Source organism: Achroia grisella, unplaced genomic scaffold (assembly GCF_030625045.1).
Source record: "Achroia grisella isolate CSIRO2021 unplaced genomic scaffold, CSIRO_AGI_Agris_v1 utg241, whole genome shotgun sequence".
Classification (NCBI taxonomy): domain Eukaryota; kingdom Metazoa; phylum Arthropoda; class Insecta; order Lepidoptera; family Pyralidae; genus Achroia; species Achroia grisella.
This window is the reverse complement of record NW_026712734.1, coordinates 3231861-3247681: the sequence shown is the minus strand read 5'-3', so window position 1 is coordinate 3247681 and position 15821 is coordinate 3231861. Positions and strand designations below refer to the sequence as shown.

The window sequence follows — 15821 nt, the reverse complement described above, 5'->3', positions numbered from 1 at the left end:
AGGTTAGGTTAGGTTAGGTTAGGTTAGGTTAGGTTAGGTTAGGTTAGGTTAGGTTAGGTTAGGTTAGGTTAGGTTAGGTTAGGTTAGAGAAGGTTAGGTTAGGTTAGGTTAGGCCCCCTTAGGTTAGGTTAGGTTAGGACAGGTTAGGTTAATGACATCGGACAATAGGCCAGGTTAGATTAGGCCAGGTTAGGGTTAGGTTAGGTTAGGTTAGGTTAGGTTAGGTTGAGGAGGCCCAGGTTAGGTTAGCTTAGGTTAGGTTAGGTTAGGTTAGGTTAGGTTAGGTTAGGTTAGGTTAGGTTAGGTTAGGTTAGGTTAGGTTAGGTTAGGTTAGGTTAGGTTAGGTTAGGTTAGGTTAGGTTAGGTTAGGTTAGGTTAGGTTAGGTTAGGTTAGGTTAGGTTAGGTTAGGTTAGGTTAGGTTAGGTTAGGTTAGGTTAGGTTAGGTTAGGTTAGGTTAGGTTAGGTTAGGTTAGGTTAGGTTAGGTTAGGTTAGGTTAGGTTAGGTTAGGTTAGGTTAGGTTAGGTTAGGTTAGGTTAGGTTAGGTTAGGTTAGGTTAGGTTAGGTTAGGTTAGGTTAGGTTAGGTTAGGTTAGGTTAGGTTAGGTTAGGTTAGGTTAGGTTAGGTTAGGTTAGGTTAGGTTAGGTTAGGTTAGGTTAGGTTAGGTTAGGTTAGGTTAGGTTAGGTTAGGTTGGGGCGTGTGGTCGGGCAACCTCCTAGTATGGGCCTGCCATTGGGAGGCTTCCCCATCCTCGTGGATACGTCCGCGGGGAACGGTGGCCGAGCAATGGTTTGGTTCTGGTACGCCCCGGGCGGGATAGTAGTCGTTCCTTCGGGATACGGCTACTATGTCGGCCAGTAGCCCGGCAGGTTGGGCGTGTTCGCGGTTCCCATGCCTCGACAAAGTCGAGGCTGCCGGAGCCGGCGAACCCCCTCAACTTTTCTCTTCGTTTTTGTTTTGGTTTTGTTTCTTCTTCTTTTGTTTTGGTTTGTTTTATCTTCTTTTTATTTGTTTTAATTTATTTGGGTTTTTATTTGTCTTTGGTTGTTTGTCTGTCTTTTTCTGTCTTTTGTCTTTTCTGTCTTTTTAGTTATTTTTCTCTTTCCTTTTCGTCGTCGTTGGCGGGAGTTCGGGACCACACCCGTAAAAAGGAAAAAAGAACATCATGGCTGAACGCAATAGTACATTACCCCAGGGAGGTACCGGTCGCTCCGCGGCCGGAGAATCCTCCCCCACCGCACCGGATTCGCCGGGGGTGGGCCGTCCCACGTACTCTGGGGGGGACACGGGCAGCGATGAGGAGAGGTATCAGAGGGAGCTGATGCGGAAATACGGGGCCGTCGACTATCTGGAGGCCCTCGAACGACATGTGGCGGACATGGACTCGGAGTGTACAGGGTCCTCCATGTCGTTCCGATCCGACGATAACATTGGGGAGGCTAGAGGGAGTACCTCGCCCCCAAAAACATCGAAAGAGGCGGATCGCGGAGAGAGGTCAGGAGGAGTTGGACTCCGATGACGATGAAGCCGACCACGTGCAGCTGTCATCTGCTGCACGGAGGAGCAGGGCCAGGGGCCCTCCAACGGCCAAGAGAGGAGCGCGAACGGCCAAGACTGCGGCGCGATCGGAGACAGGGGTTTCGGCCTCTGGACCCGAATCGTCCAGGTCCGTTTCGCGCGTCCGAAGAGACTCGGAGGAGAACGCCACATTAGGCGCCGACGAGCTGGGCGCCAAGGTGGAAGATAGTGCCCTTCAGGTCCTTGCTGCAGTGAGAAAGTCCAGCAACCTGAAGGGCACTATAGTCGGCGAGATCAACCGCGCCATCCACACCATCCGATCGGCGTCGAGTGCCCTGAGGCAAAGGTCGTCGAACCCGGAGGAGGAAGCCCTCAGGCGGGAGGTGCGGAAACTCCGCGAGGAGTTGGACGAGGTCAGAGAGATGAAGGCTGCGATGCTGAAGGAGTCTGTCGAGGAGAGGAAGAAGTTCCGACAGCTCCAGATGGCGTCGCAGTCTTCCGCCGCGTTGGCCGAAGAGCTGGCCGCGTTGAAGGCGGAAAGAGAAGGGTGGGAGAGGCAGACACGCGATAGCGTTCGACAGCTGAAGGAGCTGAAGGAGTCGAATGCTCTCGACCGTGCTGCCCTTCACAAAGCGCTGCGGCAACTGGAGGAGGCCAAAACCGCCGCTGAATTGCCCCCAGTGGTGATCACCGGGACAACGGCGGAAGCGCCGGAAGGTGCCACGCCCCGGACCCTATCGGAGGCCGCCGAAGACCGGATTATCCGGCGAGTAGGCGAGATCATGAACAGCCGCTTCGCCGAGATGGAGGAGAGGATCTCGGCGAAGCGAACGCGGCCACAGGCCGCCAAGAGTACGCCTGCTGCCGGATCTTCCGGTGCAGCGACCGATAGGGTCCCGCAAGTCGGGGAGCCCAGCGAGGGAGGAGTCCCGCAACCGTCGACCTCAGCAAACAAGGAGGGTTGGTCGACGGTTGTACGGCGTGGGAAGCGCAAAGGCGCTGGCGCAGGCCAGGCGGTTCCCGCCAATGCGCGCCCGGCGAAGGGGCCACGTGGTGGCCAAACAGCGGCACCGCAGCGAAACGCACCCGCTCGGAAGAAGAAGGCGAAAGCACGCCCTCCTCGGTCATCGGCGGTGGTTCTCACCATGAGGCCGGGAGCCGAGGAGAGAGGCGTCACCTACAGGTCGGTGCTCACCGAAGCGAAGGCCAAGATTTCCTTGGCCCAGCTCGGTATCACCGACCTGAGGTTCAGAGTAGGGAGAACAGGGTCCCGTATCCTGGAAATCCCCGGAACGCACACAGGCGAGGCGGCAGACGCGTTGGCCGCCAAAATCGAGGAGGTCCTGCCCGAGGACGTCCGGGTCTCCAGGCCAGTTAAGTCGGCCGAACTGCGGATCGGAGATCTGGACGACTCGGTGATGGTGGCCGACGTGGTCGTAGCCGTGATGCGTGAGGGGGGTTGCCCGGAGTCCTCGGTGAAAACCGGGGAAATCCGGCGCAACACCCAGGGTACGGGATCTGTGTGGGTGCGGTGCCCTGTGGCCGCCGCAAAGAAGTTGGCCGAGGCCGGCCGGCTCAAGATCGGGTGGGTGATGGCGCGGGTGCAGTCGTTGGATCCGCGTCCTCAGCGGTGCTATCGCTGCCTGCTTACAGGCCACGTGGGAGTGCGATGCACCGCTGCGGAAGACAGCAGCGGAATTTGCTTCCGCTGCAGCGAGCCCGGACATAAGGCCGCACGCTGCGCCGCGCCATCACCGAAGTGTCGGTACTGTGCCGCGGCGGGTCGCAAGTCCGACCATCGAGTGGGCGTCACAAATTTGTGTCGCCCGCCAAAGGCCCGAGCCGCGGCACGGGCCACAGGTGGGGGGGGGGAGTCGATGGACACTTGAGTAAAATCAGGTGTGCATCGACTCCAAAATTGACCCTAGGGTGGAGGATTGTTAGGGCAATCCGAAGCTCGCCGGGGAGGTTTTAGGGTCTGGAGGTGGCGTGCAGAGACTGTTCCCTGCACGCCTAGATGGAGGTCCCTTCGATGGGAACCATGCCGGTGGTCTTGGTGAATGCTTTGCGTATCCCATGGCCACGGCGATTATGTCGAGGAGGAACAGTCGTCAGGTTTTTAGCAGGTAGGAGTCCGGCAGTATCCATTCTTCCCTAAGGGAATGGTTCTCCATGATGGATTTTCCTGACGTGAAAAAAAAAAAAAAAAAAAAAAAAAAAAGGTTAGGTTAGGTTAGGTTAGGTTAGGTTAGGTTAGGTTAGGTTAGGTTAGGTTAGGTTGGTTAGGTTAGGTTGGGGCGTGTGGTCGGGCAACCTCCTAGTATGGGCCTGCCATTGGGAAGCTTCCCCAACCTCGTGGATACGTCCGCGGGGAACGGTGGCCGAGCAATGGTTTGGTTCTGGAATGCCCCGGGCGGGATAGTAGTCGTTCCTTCGGGATACGGCTACTATGTCGGTAGTGTTGGGCATGTTCGCGGTGGCCTCGACAAAGTCGAGGCTGCCGGAGGCGAACCCCCCCAACTTTTCTTCGTTTTTATTTTTGGTTCGTTTCTTCTTTTGTTTTCGGTTTGTTTCGTCTTCTTTTTGTTTTATTTCAATTATTTTGGTGTTTATTTGTTTTGGTTATTCTCTGTCTGTTTCTATCTTTTGTCTTTCTGTCTTTTGGTTTATTTTTCTCTTTCCTTTTCGTCGTCGTTGGCGGGAGTTCGGGACCACACCCGTAAAAAGGATAGCAATGAAAATGTCTGATCGCAAAAAGGAATTACCCCAGGGAGGTACCGGTCGTTCAGCGACCGGAGAATCCTCCACCGCACCGGATTTGCCGGGGGGCTAGTCTTCTGGGGGGGACACGACCAGCATTCAAGAGCAGTATAGGGAGATGATGACGAGACGTGTTGAGGCCTACGAAGAACTAGAGGCGCTCAAGGCGATAGAGATGGAGGCACAACTGGACTCCGAGAGGACTGGATCCTCGCTGTCTATAAGGTCCGAAGACAGCCTTGGGCTGGCGAGAGGAGGTTCGCCGCCCAAGGAAAAGGCGGCGGAGAAGCGTCGGGAGCTGACTCCGACGATGACGACGAGGTCGACCTGGTCGAGGTTTCCTCGGCTGGGTCTAGAACTGGTCGAGTCAGAGGAGGAATGCGAACGGCCACACCCGGATCGCGTATGGAGACGGAGGTTTCAGCATCCGAAGCCGAAGCCGAGTCCTCCGGGTCTGGGGCTCTTGCAGCCATAAGAGCGACCGAGGATGACCACATGCTGGGTTCCGACGAGCTTGGGACCAAAGTTGGGAATAGTGCCCGTCAGGTACTCGAAGCAGTGAAGAAATCGAGGAACCTGAAGGGCACTATTGTCAGGGAGATAAAGAGCGCAGTCTATGCGATCTGTTCGGCGGCGGACGTTCTAAAGGCGAGATCGGGCCCCAACTCCGAAGAGGACTCCCTCAGGAGAGAGGTCCAAAAACTGCGCGCAGAGCTCCACACCGTACAGGAGATGAAGAGGGCCATGTTAAAAGAGGCCGTGGAGGAGCGGAAGAAATTCCGGGAGCTACGCATGGCGTCGCAATCTTCTGCCGCGCTGGCTGATGAGCTGGCAGCCCTAAAGGCAGAGAGAGAGGGGTGGGAACGGCAAACGCGGGAGAGCGTTCAGAAGCTGGAGGAGTTGAAGCAACTGGCTCTAGACCGACGCGCCCTTCAGAAGGCCTTGCAAGGTGGAGAGGCTGAAGACTGCGGCTGAGCTCCCTGCAGTCGTAGTTGGCGGAACGGCGGCGGCTGCGCCGGGAGGTCGCCCCGCCCCGGGTCCCGGGGGGAGGATGCCGAAGACCGGATTATCCGGCGAGTAGGCGAAATGATGGAGAGCCGCTTCGCCGAGATGGAAGAGCGGATGTCGGCGAAGGGGAGACGGCCTCCAAAGGTCAAAAGTGTGCCTACTGCCGGATCATACGGTCCAGGGACTAACAGGGCCCCGCAACGGGAGCCCGGTGGCGGACGCGCCCCAGCCGTCAACCTCGGCAACAAATGCGGAGGGCTGGTCGACGGTTGTGCGACGCGGGAAGCGGAAAGGCGCTGGCGCAAGCCAGGCAGCTCCCGCCAAAACGCAGCCTGCGAAGGGGCCACGCGGCGGCCAAACCGCAGAGGAACCGCAGAGGTCCAAGAAGAGGAGGAAGGTGAAAGCACGCCCCCCTCGGTCATCGGCAGTGGTCCTGACCATGACGCCGGGAGCCGAGGAGAGGGGCGTCACCTACAGGTCGGTGCTCACCGAGGCGAAGGCCAAAATATCTTTGGTCCCGCTCGGTATCACCGACCTGAGGTTCAGAGTCGGAAGGACCGGGGCCCGTATCTTAGAGATTCCCGGCACCAACACAGGCGAGGCAGCGGACGCATTGGCTGCCAAAATTGAGGAGGTCCTGCACGAGGACGTCCGGGTCACGAGACCAGTCAAGTCGGCTGAGCTCCGGAGCGTTGACCTGGACGACTCGGTGTCGGTAGCCGATGTCGTGGTCGCAGTCATACGCGAAGGGGAGTGCCGGGAATCCGCGGTGAAAACCGGGGAGATCCGACGCAACGCGCAGGGTACGGGCTCCATCTGGGTGCGGTGTCCGGTGGTCGCCGCGAAGAAGTTGGTCGAGGCCGGCCGACTGAGGATAGGGTGGATGGTGGCGCGGGTGCAGTCCTTGGACCCGAGGCCGCAGCGGTGCTATCGCTGCTTGCTCACAGGGCATGTGGGCCTGCGATGCACCGCCGAGCAAGATAGCAGCGGAATATGTTTCCGCTGCAGCGAGCCCGGCCACAAGGCCGCACGGTGCGCCGCGCCATCACCGAACTGTCGGTACTGTGCCGCGGCGGGTCGCAAGTCCGACCATAGAGTGGGCGTCACGAAGCAGTGTCGCCCGCCTAAGGCCCGCGCCGCGGCGCAGGCCACAGGTGGGGGGGGGGAGTCGATGGACACCTGAGTAAAATCAGGTGGGCATCGACTCCATATTTGACCCTAGGGTGGAGGATTGTTAGGGCAATCCGAAGCTCACCGGGGAGGCATTAGGGTCTGGAGGTGGCGTGCAGAGACTGTTCCCTGCACGCCTAGATGGAAAGGTCCCTTCGATGGGAACCATGCCGGTGGTCTTGGTGAATGCTTTGCGTATCCCATGACCACGGCGATTATGTCGAGGAGGAACAGTCGTCAGGTTTTTAGCAGGTAGGAGTCCGGCAGTATCCATTCGTCCCTAAGCGGATGGTTCTCCATGATGGATTTTCCTGACGTGAAAAAAAGAAAAGGTTAGGTTAGGTTAGGTTAGGTTAGGTTAGGTTGCCCTCCTCAGCGTCGTCGACGCGCTCTACGCGCTCGACGCGCTCAATGATGGTGGAGGACGAGATGTCCGGATGCCTGGTGTCCAGCGAGGACGGACTGGCAAAAACGGCCGTGCCGAAACGGCCGCACGCGGACGGACCGGGCCCTTCCGGGACGACGGGCGGGAGTGTCAAGCCGTCCAAAATCCCCTGCCCGTCGTCCGGGAATGGGATTGTCCTGGCGGTGCCCGTGGGCCGTGGCACAAAGAGTCCGGCAACGTCGCCGAAGTCCCGGCGGCAGGAAAAACGAGGGGACGACGGGATGTTCGTCCGACCCTCGGAGGTCCCTGCGGGAAAGGGGAAGGTCCCCCCAATGGATGACTCGCAGCCTGTGGCCGCCTTCAGGGCGGAGGCCCAGAAAAGCTCGGGGCTGCCCTGGACACGGTGCGCAGGTGCGGGAACCTAAAGGGGACCGACCAGAAGCGGCTGAAGGAGAGCATCAGCTCCGTGATGTTGATGGCGGAGGAACTGGACGGGAGTACCGTCATCGACAGCGAGTTCACCGCGAGCGCCGTCAAACGGCGAATGCTGGAGGCGCAGGTGGAGGAGCTCCGTAAGGAGAACAAGGAGCTCCGAAACCAGCTCCTGGCGCTCCAAGCCGAGATGCGGCGGCTCGCGGCGAACTCGGGGTCGCAACCTCCTTCGGCCGCTTCCCAGGCGCCGCAGGGACCTGCGAGGGTAAGGGCACCTGGCCCGACCCCTGAGCTAGATGAGGTCGGGGCCTTCAGGGCGGAAATAATGAGGGCCACCGGGGAGTTGATAGATGCCCGAATAGGGATCCAAATTGAGAAGGGCATCAGGGAGATAAAGGCCGCCCTGGGTCTCAACTCCCCGGCGACATCAATCCGCCCTGATCACCGCCCGCCGCTGCAAAGCGACGGGCAATACGAGGTGTTGTCCCGGCTCCCCGGCGCAGGGGGACCGGGCTTCAGGGACGCTCCCCATCTGCGGGGGCGCGAGGCGCAGAATTCCCGCCGCTTCAACCCGCCAACCGGCCTGCCTCTGGCAGCCAACAGCCGGGGCCGTCGGGCGCGGGGCGCGCAACCGAGGGCTGGAGCACAGTGGTACGACGGGGCGGCAAAAACCGCAACGTCCCTGAGAGGCAGACCCAGAGTACTCAGAGTACTCAGAGGACCTCTGGGGCTCCTTCTCAGGGGAAGAAGGGAAAGCCGGCCCCGCCGTCGCCATCAAAGTTGCGTGCCCCGCGATCGGCGGCGGTGGTGGTTACACTGTGCCCGGAGGCAGAAGCGGCGGGAGTGACCTACTCCGCCGTCCTCAAGGAGGCGAAGGAAAAAATCAACCTCGCCTCCTTGGGGATAGGAAGCCTGCGCTTCAAGACCGCGGCTACTGGGGCCCGGATCCTGGAGATCCCAGGGTCCCAGATGGGAGATCAGGCCGACGCGCTCGCGTCGAAGTTCCGGGACGTGTTCCCGGACGGTACGGTCCGTATCGCCAGGCCCACCAAGACCGCGGAGATGAGGGTCATGGGCCTGGATGACGGTACCGACCGGGAGGAGGTGGCGGCCGCCGTGGCACAGCACGGCGAGTGCACGGCGGACGCCGTCAACGTCGGGGAGATTCGGCGCGGCGCGTCGGGCCTGGGCACCTGCTGGGTGCGGGCCCCATTGGCCGCGGTCAAGAAAGTCACGACGGCAGGGCGGATCCGGATCGGCTGGGTCTCGGCCGCTGTGGAGCTGCTGCGGCAGAAGCCACTCCGGTGTTTCAAGTGCCTCGAAAGCGGGCACGTGGTGGCACGGTGCTCGCACGAGGAGGACCGGAGTGGCCTTTGCTACCGGTGTGGGGCTCCCGGCCACAAAGCGGCCGGATGTTCGGCGGCCCCACACTGCGTGGTCTGCGCAGCGGCGGGTCGCTCAGCTGATCACCGGGTGGGGGCCAAAAAGTGCCCCCAGTCCCGCAACAGAAAGAGGAGATCCGCACTGTCGTCGGCCCGCGGCAATGGCCGCCGGGGAGAGGCTGAGGTGATGGACACCGGTCAATAATGGCAGTCCATCGCCTCCTGCAGGGGAATCTCAACCACTGCGCGCGCGCCCAAGATCTGCTTCTGCAGAGCGCGGCGCAGTGGGGAGTTGACCTTGCAGTGGTCGCCGAACCATATCGTGTCCCACGAAGTGACCATTGGTTCGGCGACCCCTCTGGCCTGGTGGCCATTGTCGGCGCGGGCAACCCCGCGACCCCGCTCGTCAGCCGCCTATTCGGCGGAGCGGGGTACATAGGTGTGAGTTGGGGGGAAACCGTCGTTGTCGGGACATACTTCTCTCCGAACAGGACTCTCGCCGAGTTCGAGCAGTTCATGGACGGGCTGGGGGCCGCTATGGAGCTATACTCGGCCCGTCCAATGATGGTGATGGGGGACTTCAATGCCAAATCCACGGCATGGGGCTCCCCCATCACCGACTCTCGAGGCAGAGTCCTGGAAGACTGGGCGGCCGCGGCCGGCCTGGTGGTGTTGAACCGAGGGTCGGCCGCCACGTGCGTGAGACAGCAGGGGGAGTCGCATGTCGACGTATCCCTCTGCAGTCCAGCGATCGCACAGAGGGTGCGGAGCTGGCAGGTGTTGGATGAGGTGGAGACTCTATCCGATCATCGGTATATCCGGATAGATGTTCTCCCCTCACCCGTAGCTCCGCATCCCGGTCGCCAGGAGAGGAATGTCCCACAACTCCCCAGATGGGTGTTGAAACGTCTGAATAAAGACGTGCTGATGGAGGCTTCCATCGTCCAGGCCTGGGTTCCGATACCGGAGGGGCCTGTGGAGGTCGACGCAGAGGTGGGCTGGTTCGGTGAGGCTCTGTCGCACATTTGCGACGCGGCGATGCCCCGAGCCGGCCCTCGACCTCCTAGGCGTCAGGTGTACTGGTGGTCGGAGGAGATAGCGGCGTTGAGGGAGGAGTGCTCCGCCGCCCGCCGCCGGTACACCAGGCACCGCCGACTCAGGCGGGGCCGCGACGCCGACGAGGAAGCACAGCTGTACGAGCAGTACAAAGAGAGGAAGAAAGCTCTGCAGCTGTCCATCAGCAGGGCCAAGGAGACAGCCAGGGAAGAACTCCTGGAGACCCTGGACAGGGATCCATGGGGGCGTCCTTATAGGTTCGTCAGGGGCAAATTACGCCCCTGGGCGCCCCCCGTGGCAGAGGGTCTCCAGCCGCAGCAGTTGGAGGAGGTGTTGGAGGAGCTGTTCCCGAGACAGCCTCCCGTCACACCTCCTCCGATGATGCCGCGTGGCAGTGATGGAGAGGCCAGCGGCGTCAGCGCTGCTGCGGTTCCCGCCATCACCGTGGAGGAGTTCGCCGCGGCCGTGGATAAACTCCGGGGCAAGAATGTCGCCCCGGGTCCGGATGGTATCCACGGCCGCGTCCTGGCCTTGGCCCTAAACACCCTAGGGGACCGACTCCGGCGCTTGTTCAATGCGTGCCTGGAGTCGGGACGGTTTCCCAATCAGTGGAAAGCGGGTAGAGTGGTCCTGCTCCGCAAAGCGGAGCACCCCGCAGGTTCGGTGGTTCCCTCGGCGTTCCGCCCCATAGTGCTGTTGGACGAGATCGGCAAGCTCTTCGAGAGAATCTTGGCGGGCCGACTCGTCCAACACCTGTCTCAGGTAGGTCCCGATCTCAGCCCGAAGCAGTTCGGATTCCGAGAGGGGCGCTCGACGATCGACGCGATCTCGCGTGTGCGCTCCCTCTCGGAAGAGGCGACGTCCCAGGGTGGGGTGTTGTTGGCGGTCTCGTTGGACATAAAGAACGCCTTCAACACCCTGCCCTTTGCGACTATTAGGGAGGCGCTGCAGTACCATCGCGCGCCTCCCTACATTCGGGACGTGATCGGGGCCTATCTCGAAGACAGGTCTGTGCTCTGCACGGGGCGGAACGGCGTTGTAGTGTCGAGGGAAAGGCAACGCGGTGTTCCACAGGGATCGGTTCTGGGCCCGATCCTGTGGAACATCGGGTATGATTGGAACCTGCGGGGCGCCCTTTTCACGGGCACTGACCTCGTGTGTTACGCGGATGACACCTTGGTCACTGCCCGGGGGCGGGACCTACGGGAAGCTACCCGCTTTGCCACGGCAAGCGTGGCACTGGTCGTCGGCCGAATAAGGAGGCTTGGGCTCCAGGTGGCGCTGGAGAAGACCGAGGTCCTATGTTTTCATGGGCCTCGGCGCGCGCCACCTCCGGATGCCCAGCTGGTCGTCAGTGGCCAGAGGGTGGGGGTCAAGCCCTGTATTAGGTATTTGGGGCTTGACCTGGACAGTCGTTGGAGCTTCCGCGCTCACTTTCGGAACCTGGTCCCTCGCCTTATGGCAGCCGCCGGCGCTCTTAGCTGGCTGCTGCCAAACGTGAGGGGCCCGGGAGAAGGTTCCCGCCGCCTATACCTCGGCGTGGTGCGGTCCACGGCCCTGTACGGGGCCCCCATCTGGGTGGGGGCCCTTGGTAGGGAAAATGTGGCCTGTCTCAACAGGCCACACAGGGTCATGGCCATACGGGCCATAAGAGGCTACCGCACCATATCCGGGGAAGCGGCGGGTCTGCTGGCGGGGTCTCCTCCGTGGGACTTGGTAGCGGAGCTCCACGCGTCAGTGTATCACTGGCGCGCGGAGCGACGTTCCATGGGGGAGGCACCCGCTGGCCATGAGATTGGAGCGCGGAGGTCCGACTTTCGGCGGATCCTCAGGATCAGGTGGAGAGAAAGGCTGGCCAGTCCATCGGCCGGCCTGAGGACCGTCGAGGCTGTCCGTCCCATCCTCAAAAGATGGATGAATAGGAGATGGCCACTGACGTACCGCATGACACAGATACTGTCCGGGCACGGGTGCTTCGGGCGGTATCTGTGTCATGTGGCGAGGAAGGAGCCGACGACCGGCTGCCACGAGTGCGGAGGTGTGGAGGACACGGCGCAACACACGCTGGACGAATGTCCAGCGTTCGAGAGTGAGCGCCGTGTCCTCACACGAATAGTGGGGGACGATCTCTCGCTGCCGAATTTAGTTCGGAGGATGATCAGTAGCGAGAGATCGTGGCTGGCGGTGAGCTCCTTCTGCGAGGAAGTTATCTCGCGGAAGGAGGCGGCGGAAAGGAGCGGGAGTCAGATCGTCCCGCTTCCCTCCGCCGCAGAAGAGCCAGGCCTAGAGGTGGGGGCGTACCCAACTCCGCCCCCCTCTATCCCCCACTGGGGCCGGGGTGACTGCCTTGAGGGAGGCAGTCCCCCAATCCAAAGGCCCCGGAGGTGTGCGCGTGTACCCACACGCCTCCACAATGGAGTAGGGCGAAATAGGTCGCCCTAACCACAAAACGAGATGGGGCCTGCCCTACAACATCTACAGGGCGGGCCGTCGCCGTCGGAGCTGGGGTAGAATGCACTTGCGAATCCCTGGCTCCGGCATAGGCGCTCGTAGGTACACCGTGTGGTTTTTAGTGAGTCAAGTCTCACACACCACCTCGCCATCCCTCCGGCGGGGTGACGGTCTTTTTAAGATTTTCCACACGTTAAAAAAAAAAAAAAAAAAAGGTTAGGTTAGGTTAGGTTAGGTTAGGTTAGGTTAGGTTAGGTTAGGTTAGGTTAGGTTAGGTTAGGTTAGGTTAGGTTAGGTTAGGTTAGGTTAGGTTAGGTTAGGTTAGGTTAGGTTAGGTTAGGTTAGGTTAGGTTAGGTTAGGTTAGGTTAGGTTAGGTTAGGTTAGGTTAGGTTAGGTTAGGTTAGGTTAGGTTAGGTTAGGTTAGGTTAGGTTTGGTTAGGTTAGGTTAGGTTAGGTTAGGTTAGGTTAGGTTAGGTTAGGTTAGGTTAGGTTAGGTTAGGTTAGGTTAGGTTAGGTTAGGTTAGGTTTGGTTAGGTTAGGTTAGGTTAGGTTAGGTTAGGTTAGGTTAGGTTAGGTTAGGTTAGGTTAGGTTAGGTTAGGTTAGGTTAGGTTAGGTTAGGTTAGGTTAGTTAGTTAGGTTGGTTAGGTTAGGTTGGTTAGGTTAGGTTAGGTTAGTGTTGGTTAGGTTGTGTTAGTGTTAGGTTAGGTTAGGTTAGGTTGTGTTGGTTAGGTTAGGTTGTGTTAGGTTAGGTTAGGTTGGTTAGGTTAGGTTAGGTTGTGTTGGTTAGGTTAGGTTAGGTTAGGTTAGGTTGTGTTAGGTTGGTTGGTTGTGTTAGGTGTGTGTGTTGGTTGGTTGTGTTAGGTTAGGTTAGGTTAGTGTTAGTGTTAGGTTAGGTTAGTGTTAGTGTTGGTTGGTTGGTTGGTTAGGTTGGTTAGGTTGTGTTAGGTTAGGTTAGGTTAGGTTAGGTTAGGTTAGGTTAGGTTAGGTTAGGTTAGGTTAGGTTAGGTTAGGTTGGTTAGGTTAGGTTAGGTTAGGTTAGGTTAGGTTAGGTTTGGTTAGGTTAGGTTAGGTTAGGTTAGGTTAGGTTAGGTTAGGTTAGGTTAGGTTAGGTTAGGTTAGGTTAGGTTAGGTTAGGTTAGGTTGGTTAGGTTAGGTTGGTTAGGTTAGGTTAGGTTAGGTTAGGTTAGGTTAGGTTAGGTTAGGTTAGGTTAGGTTAGGTTAGGTTAGGTTAGGTTAGGTTTTTTTTTTTTTTAAATTGAGAGTCTGTTTAATGTACTCTTATGCCTTAGCGTTTGCGCTTTTGGTTTACGCTCGCTTCAGCAGAGTTGGAACGGATTTTTTTCAACTTATGTTTTTATTAGGTGTAAAATTGAATTCGCTTGTTGTAATATATACATTTTTAAAGATATATAACATTATTGGTATAATAAAACAAATTTAAAGAAGTAACAACAAAATAAAAATTAACGAAGACAAAACAATATGAAACAAGTAAAGTAACAAAACAAAACGACAATAGATGTAAAACGAAACAAATGAAAGATTAAACAAAATAACAAAACGAAGAAAAAAGAAAACAAAATAAAGACGTTGGTGGTTTGGATGACGATGGTATGGATATGATGATGGTATGAGAATGATGATGATGATGGAGGTATGGGAATGTTGGTGATGATGATTATGTTTGATTAAAATGTTTGAGGTTGTGAATGATGTATGATATGTGTGATGTGAAAGTGTCGATGGTTGATTGATGTTTGATGATGGATGGGAGATGGAATGGTTCTGAGACCCGAACCATGCTACAGGCCGTCTCATGGTCGAGCCTCGTGGGACCGAACCTCGGACACTCCTTGACGAGATGCTCCATAGTTTGCGGAGCATCATCGTTGCAAGGGCATTTGTCGTCCGAGTTGATCCCGAACCGTTTGAGGTATGATTTGGAGTATGAATGACCGGTGAGAAGCTGGGTGAAATGAAAGTTTGGAGGGAAGGCCTGTATCACAAGCAGCAGCTCAGCGTAATTGCTGCACCACTGCTTGGTATACTGGCAATTGTCTGTCGCGTCGTATAAGTCCTCTAGTTCGGCTTTACTTAACTGCATGAAGTGATGTTTTATGTAGCTGAGGGGGAATTTGCAGAATGAGGGGGATGAATGGGAGTTGGCTGCTGATTTGGCCGCGAGGTCGGCCTCCTCATTGCCAGATATCCCGATGTGTGATCGGATCCAAATGAATGAAATGTTGATGTTGTGATGTTTGGCTAGTTGGAGTGATTTAAAGATGTTATTACAGAGATGATTGGTGCTATTATGATTGGACAGTTCCATCAGCGATGACTTGCTGTCCGTGAGGATGATTGCGGGTGACAGTTTTTTTGTGATGATGAGTTGGCATGCTTGGTCGATGGCGGCCATCTCCGCTTGGAACACCGAGCAGACATCATGCAGTTTGAGCTTCTTGCTCAGAACTGTAGAGCCGCTCGGGTTCCGGATGACGACCGCTGCACCGACCTTGCCGTGATGTTTACTCCCATCGGTGTAGCAAGTGAATGAGGTGGGGTCGAGAATGTGTGTGAGTTCCTCGGCAGAGTCGGCTTCCATAAAGGATATTCCCCTTCTCTGCCTAGGATGAAGGAGATCGGAAGGTGGAGTGGGTGAGTCGAGTGGAATGTCATGTGGCAGAATTCCGGCGACTCTGCGCACCCGAGCAAGCTCGGCCTGCGCAGCCGCCCGAACCCTGCCACATATGGGATGAAGACCGGCCAGGACGATAGCCGCGGGTGTGCTGATCGTCCTGAACCCTCTGATGATGGTGATAGCGAATGATCGTTGCAATGAGGTGAGTTTGTTTTGGCAGAGTTTGAATTTGAGCGCTGAGCTCCAAATTCCGGAAGCATAACAGATGATGGGTTCAATGACTTGATGGTAGATGGTTCTAATGTTTCCGGGGCTGACACCCCATGTGGAACGAATGAATTTGATGATTTTATGATATAGTTTTGTGCATTTTTCGATGGTGTGATTGACATGTTGGATGAAGGTGAGTTTGCGATCGATGATGACTCCGAGTAATTTGATATGATTATGAAATGGGATGACGTGACCGTCCATATGGATACGGCACTTACGGGCTTTATTGGTGAAGGTGATTGCGACAGTTTTGGATGGTCCGAATGAAAGTTTGGAATCCAAACCCCAGTTGTTAATTTGATGCAGAGCCTCATCCGCCGTCTCCTGCAGTCTGGACGCGCTTTTCGCCTGAACTATCAGGAGCACATCATCAGCGAATGCTTGAAGATGGCATCCTTCCGGAAGGCTCAGGTCGAAAAGCCCGTCCAGGACCAGGTTCCACATTGCCGGCCCACATACAGAACCCTGTATGCAACCTCTCGACAGTGGTTTGGCGGCTGAGGCATCTGCCAGATTTAATGAGACTGTTCTGTCCCTCAGATAGCTGGCCAGAACAGCGTAGACGTTTCTGGGGCAACCGATGAGTCTAAGTCTATTTAGGATGTTAGGCCACCAAGCGTGATCAAAGGCGGCTTTGATGTCAAGGGATACGGCTAGGACTTGGTAGCCGGATGTTGAGGCTGTTTAATTTTGCTGATGGCATTATCTAAAGCGTGTGCGGTGGAGACTTGGGGTTTGAAACCATA

General features: G+C 57.1%; 2 protein-coding genes across 2 annotated transcripts; one reads left to right on the top strand and one right to left on the bottom strand.

Moving 5' to 3' along the window:
• The first annotated feature begins 1165 nt into the window (after positions 1 to 1165).
• LOC131842652 (uncharacterized) lies at positions 1166 to 3407 on the top strand. Its single transcript, XM_059191220.1, has 2 exons — positions 1166 to 1354; positions 1398 to 3407. The coding sequence occupies exons 1-2, from the start codon at positions 1166 to 1168 to the stop codon at positions 3405 to 3407; spliced, it is 2199 nt and encodes a 732-aa protein (XP_059047203.1).
• Positions 3408 to 13842: 10435 nt separating this feature from the next.
• LOC131842649 (uncharacterized) lies at positions 13843 to 15519 on the bottom strand. The gene has a single exon (XM_059191219.1). It carries the CDS (start codon positions 15517 to 15519, stop codon positions 13843 to 13845), a length of 1677 nt encoding a protein of 558 aa, XP_059047202.1.
• Positions 15520 to 15821: the final 302 nt, after the last annotated feature.